We start from the raw sequence: 5,886 nt of genomic DNA on the forward strand, positions 1-5,886 counted from the left end.
AGAGAGAGAGAGAGAGAGAGATGGGGTCTGAGATACTGCCTGCTTATTTCATAGTAAATGGGGATGGTATGCCGGCTATGTGAAGGAGGGAACATGACTTTGAACATAGAAGCTTTTTTTTCAGCTGAGACAGATCTCAGGGAGGCTGAGGTACATGGGCTTTCACTCTTATAGCATATTCACTCACCCTCATTGCCATCGAGTCAGAGTTGACTCATAGCTGACCCTTCAGTGGATTTTCACTGGAGATTGCCTGTCATTCTTCCTTGGAGAAACTAGTTGATTCGAACTGCTTGCCTTTGGGTTGGCAGCATAACTCTTTACCCAGCCGACTACCAGAACTCTAGCAGTAATAGCTCTAGTCTTCCGCTTTAGGCATAAGCCCTTCATTCTGAAGGAAGATCTGAGTGGCGCTCAATGCCTTCCACTTCAATATATGTAACTATTAGTTAACCAGGTTATTTAGTAGAAAAATCATGATTTGTCTGTCTCATTATTTAAATTGCATGATATATATTTGAGTCGCAGGCAACTCGACAGCACATAACAACAACAACAATGTCCTATATATCAGAATTTTTGTCTTTTTGATACAGAAGTTTAGTACGAACTTTTCAGCTAGTTTTTTACAATACAATACTTTTTCAGCTTGTTATTTTAAGCCATTTGTTTTGTTTTTTGTAGGCAAAGAAGAACAAATCCCCGACTGTGTCACTTTCCTTTATCAAATAACCAGAGGAATTGCAGCGAGGAGCTATGGACTCAATGTGGCTAAACTAGCAGATATTCCTGGAGACATTTTAAAGACAGCTGCTTGCAAATCAAAAGACCTCGAAGGATTAGTAAACATGAAAAGGTCAGAATGCTACTAATATGGGGGTTTATATGGAAATCTTCTAGTCATCCTAAGAGTTGGATTATCCTAAATGAGTGTAAGATACCGGTAAAGGAATGTCATATAAACCACAGCAAATACTTCAAAGCATCTAATTATGATGAAGTACTAGCAGTTCTTGGCAAAGGTCTTGTGAATTCAGTTCCCTGTTCAGATCTTTATCTGATAAATTTTGAATTTAATTCTTTTCAGTCTAAAGAATTCATTTCTATGTGCCAAAAAAGAGCTGCCTCAAATGGTAAATGTTTTGAAAAGTTGTTGAGAGAAAGTTCAGTACTTAGAACCTATAAAGGACATTTTATACTATTTAAAATAGGTGCTGATTACATTCAGAAATAAAGAATTCTGTCATGACATGAGAGAAAATAATGTTACACATGTTGTTGTTAGGTGCTGTTGAGTCAAATACGACTCATAGCGAACCTGCAAAAAACACTTCTGATCCTTGTCCTAGCCTTTGCCAGCCTCACAACCTCTGATGAACACATTTCTGCAGAAGCTGTACCATCCACCTGGCTGAGGGTCTTCCTCTCCTCCACCATCCCCCTACCTTTCTAAGCATCATGTCCTTCTCCAAGGAATAGCCTCTCTTAGCAACATGCTCAAATTATGTGAGAAAAAGCGTTACTATCCTTGCTTTCAAGGAATAATCTAGTATCACCTTCTCCAAGACATATCTGTTTATTCTGAAAAACCCAAGAAACAAAAAAGTATTGTATATTACATGATCAAAATAGCATAGTTGTTTTTATTATGTACTATTGAGTTGGAACCAACTCAGAACTAACACTCTAGTGGGTTTTCAGAGGCTGTAAATTCCAAGGAGAAGATTGCCCATGGAGTAAGTGGTGGATTCATATCGTGAGCCTTGGGGTTAGCAGCCCAGCTCCTTACCACTAAGCCACCAGAGCTCCTTACAATATATAGAGGCCACTTCTTTTGTTGAGATGTAGTTTTCTTTTTAACATGGCTTCGTTTTGCTACTTAGAATGTTTTAGTGAATTCACTCCACCTTTTCTTTTCACACCAGCTGTGTTGTTGTTAGGGACTATTAAGTCAACTACAAATCATAGTGACCCTGTGAAGGGCAGATGAGAAACCTGCCCTCCTCTTCACCTTCATGAGCTCGTGCTCGAGCCCATTGTTGCAGTCACTGTGTCGATTCGTCTTGATGAGGGTCTTCCTTTCTTTCACTGGCTTCATATGTACTGAGTATATAAATTAATCTTAACATAACACAGAGCTGTACTAGCAAACAGCATGCCCATAATAAATGATAGACTTTTGTATCTCAGACATAAAATTATGTCCCAAAACTACATCCAGTCTGCGTATGATTCCTCCCTATCTGGAGAGTCTGGCCTGTGTGAAGCTGGCCAGACAGATGTTACTGCCTGGACTATAGCCATGTGATGATGAGTGAGCAGATTGCTGACCAAATAGACAGTATTGACTGGAGTCCCTGGGTTTTACTGTAACAATTTTATTCAACTCTAGAATTCATTGCAGATTAAAACTTGTTCCTGTACTCATATTAACTATACAGGAAAAAGTAGAAGTGCCCCATAGGGCTCCCAAGAGGTTAAATCTTTATAGGAACATATTGTCTCATCTTGGTCCTGCTGAGCAACTCACGTATTTGAACCACTGGCCTTTGGGTTAGCAACAAGATATTTAACCATTGTGCTACCAGGACTTCTCTTTTAAATACAGAAATAGTAATACCAGTTCTAATCTATCATCCAGGGTCACTCTGAGACCACATTGTCTAGAGGGCACACAGCAGCAAGAGTATTACCTAACTTACATACTGACGGACAGTTATATGTTCTGTTTCTTTTTCTCTTGTGATTGACCCCTCCCTTTGCCTTTATCCTTTCACATATAATCTTTAACATATAACCTTTGTTTGACCACATCCACTAGCGTGCTATGACTGACAGGCTCTTTTGGGTCATTTTTACAGTGCCGTGACAGAAGCAGTTAGAATTGTGTAATTATCACTACTACGAGTGACCAGTTTAAAGTGTTACAGTTTAGAAAAGTCACATTTTTGCCGAGAGAAAAGTAATTATCAGAATTTTAAAAAACTAACTTCTTATTGTTGAGTGCCATCAAGTTGATTCCTACTCATAACAGAATACAACTGTCCTATAGAGGTTTCTAGGCTGTAAATCACACGGGAGGAGATTACCCACCTTTTTCCTCTGGAGCCACTGATGTATTCGCACCACCAGAGATGCCACCTTTGAGTTAGCAGTGTCAGACACACACACACACACACACACACACACACAGGCTATGCTAACAGAGCTCTCTTTTTTTAAAAAAAAATCTTTATGAGAACATATTGCCATGACTTTTCTGCTGCAGAGTGGTTGGTGGATTTGAACCACAGACCTCTTGGTTAGTGGTTAAGTGCTTAGCTAATTAAAAATAAAAGTGCTTAGCTAATGTACCACCATGGCTCCAAAACAAAAATGAACAATAAACTTGTTCTTCTGCAAACAACAATTGTTGTCTTAATTATTTTCCTTTTTTTAATCCTTACCTCTGTAAAGACAAGGATAAAACAAAGGATATATACGAAATGGCAAGAAAATACACCTTATACTTGTTGATATAGATGCAGCCTATAAAATAAGAGCAATAATATTACATTTACATATAAGTAGTCTGATTTTTCCAACCACCATGTGATATTTTGAAATATATAGTTACCTTGAAAGACAGAATTGTTGGAAACCGTTGTATCGAGATTGAATATGATCATGTCTGTATTTTTAAATGCATTTGTTATTTTACCTTTCCACTAAAGGCACATATCACATAAGTTGCACTACTCAGGTCAGAGAAACAAGATTGAATCTTGTGCTTTCTGTGTAGGGAGAGTAATAGCTAATATTACAGAATACTTATTGTGAGCCTTAACAGACCAGAACAGCCAATTGCAGCAGCCCAGGCTGTGCCCATTGCTACTCTAATTGCTTTGTAGATATTGGAAAAAGAGTTAACCCATTGTTGTTAACCCATGTTAAAGCTCGGGAACTTGAGGCCAAGCAAGAGTAGGAAACTGACCCAGGGCCACGTAGTTTGTTAGTTTGCAGAACAGTAATTAAAACTTAGATACAGATTTCAGTATCCTGGACACTTGACTTGAGTTCAGATCCTGAACACTTGACTGATTTACTCTTCTGAAAGAAAATGCAGGTTGATGACTTACTTGCATTTAATGCTTTATGTTAATTTATTTTATTAAATTACACTTCCCCCTCTCATCCAGCCAGTACTCAGCAAGCGGGAACTCTGGTGGTGTAGTCTGCAGGGAGTGTGCTGCCAACCCTAAAGTTTCACCTCTCTGGCTCTCCCAGTGCACCAGAGCAGCTCTGCAAGAGAGAGGTGAGCTCTCTCCTCCTGTGCTATAGACAGCCGTGGAAACCCAGAGGAGGATCACTATGAGTCAATTCCGACTCGAGGCAGTGAGTTTTTCGAGAGCGTTCAATAGGAGTGCTTCTGTCTTCACATACACAGATGACTTCTGTATATGTCAGAGGTGGAAAGAGTGGTATTATCCCCTCCTGCAGACAGCAGTAGTAATGACCAGGTCTTGGGGTCCCTTCATTCTAGCAGCAACACTGCTGGTGGAATGTCCTGATGACCACATCCTTTCAGACACTCCAGTGCCATCAGCATTTCGTAACTTTCAATGTGTGATCTGTTAATCCCCCAACAATCTTATTTCTAAAATAAATTGTATTTTATTTTCTTTCTAGGAAAAGGCTAAAATATTTTGCAAAGTTATGGACAATAAATGAAACAGTAGACCTCCAAAAGTGTGCTGATGAGTTTACAATTGAAGAAATTACAGACTTATCTTCCTGATTAAAGTGAAGATGACAGCTTTCAACAAGAAGATAGAGAATTGAAAATGCCACCTACAAAAAACACTCCAGGAACAACCTATCTTCACTTGACCTTTTAACACCACAAAATTAGTGCCCGTGGAATACCGCCATTGGAAACAGGGAAGCCTTTAGGGTAGAAAGCCTTTGTCAGGTGCCTATCTTCTTGGCTTTTAAAAGTATAAACTCTTTTGAATGTTAAGAATTCTTCTGCATAATTTAAAAGTAAAAGCTAAACCCCTAAGTAAAGCCCAAATTAATTCAATTCAAGAACTTTTAGAGAATGATCCAAAAAATTAAACTCATGCTTTTATTTATTTCAGTTTACATAATGTACCTCTTGGTGAACTGTCTGACAAGAATCAACCCTTTCATTTTAACTAGAATGGTTACATGTAATCACTGATTTATTCACTATAAACATAACATAAGAAATTGAACTGTCAGGCTTTTAAATCTAGAGCCCAAAAGAAATTAGATAAAAATGAAATGTGAAAATACTGTCACAGTTTTAAGGTGGCTGGATGAAATATTTTTGTTATTCATTTAGTTAATAAACCGTTAACGTGTGTTGTTGTTGTTGTTGTTTGAAAATACTGTCACAGTTTTAAGGTGGCTGGATGAAATATTTTTGTTATTCATTTAGTTAATAAACCGTTAACGTGTGTTGTTGTTGTTGTTGTTGTTAGGTTCCATCATATTGATTCTGACACATGGTGACCCCATGTGACAGAGTAGAACTGCCTCATGGGGGTTTTAGACCAAAATCTTTGTACAGAATCCTTGGGAGGTCATTTTCTTGCAGAGCCACTCATTCATTCATTACCATAGAGTTGGAACCCACTCACAGCTCAGCTGACCCCACGGTGGGTTTCTAAGTAGGAGATTGTCCATCTTTCTCTCCTCCCTCAGAGCCACTGATGGATTCAAACTGCTAGAGAGACAAACAGCCTTTGGGTAGCTGTGAACTCCCTGCATACTATGCCATCACAGGTCCCAGGAGAGCTGCAAGATGTCTTTAAACCTACAGTCCTTTGGTGAACAGCTGAGCATTTGCCCATTTTTGCCACCAAGGCACAGTGAACCTGT

The 5,886-nt window shown here is 38.8% G+C and overlaps 1 protein-coding gene across 1 annotated transcript in view; it reads left to right on the forward strand.

Annotated features, from left to right (window-relative positions):
- Positions 1-4,777, forward strand: part of MSH3 (mutS homolog 3) — a 292,985-nt gene extending 288,208 nt beyond the window's left edge. Inside the window, exons 24-25 of the mRNA XM_006889888.1 lie at positions 685-856; positions 4,669-4,777. Of these exons, the coding sequence (XP_006889950.1) occupies positions 685-856; positions 4,669-4,777 (281 nt within the window). The remainder of the gene's footprint in view (positions 1-684; positions 857-4,668) is intronic.
- The last annotated feature ends 1,109 nt before the right edge of the window (positions 4,778-5,886 follow it).

The sequence above is a fragment of the Elephantulus edwardii genome, unplaced genomic scaffold, assembly GCF_000299155.1.
Source record: "Elephantulus edwardii isolate Elephantulus edwardi_28Jun2011 unplaced genomic scaffold, EleEdw1.0 scaffold00082, whole genome shotgun sequence".
NCBI lineage: Eukaryota > Metazoa > Chordata > Mammalia > Macroscelidea > Macroscelididae > Elephantulus > Elephantulus edwardii.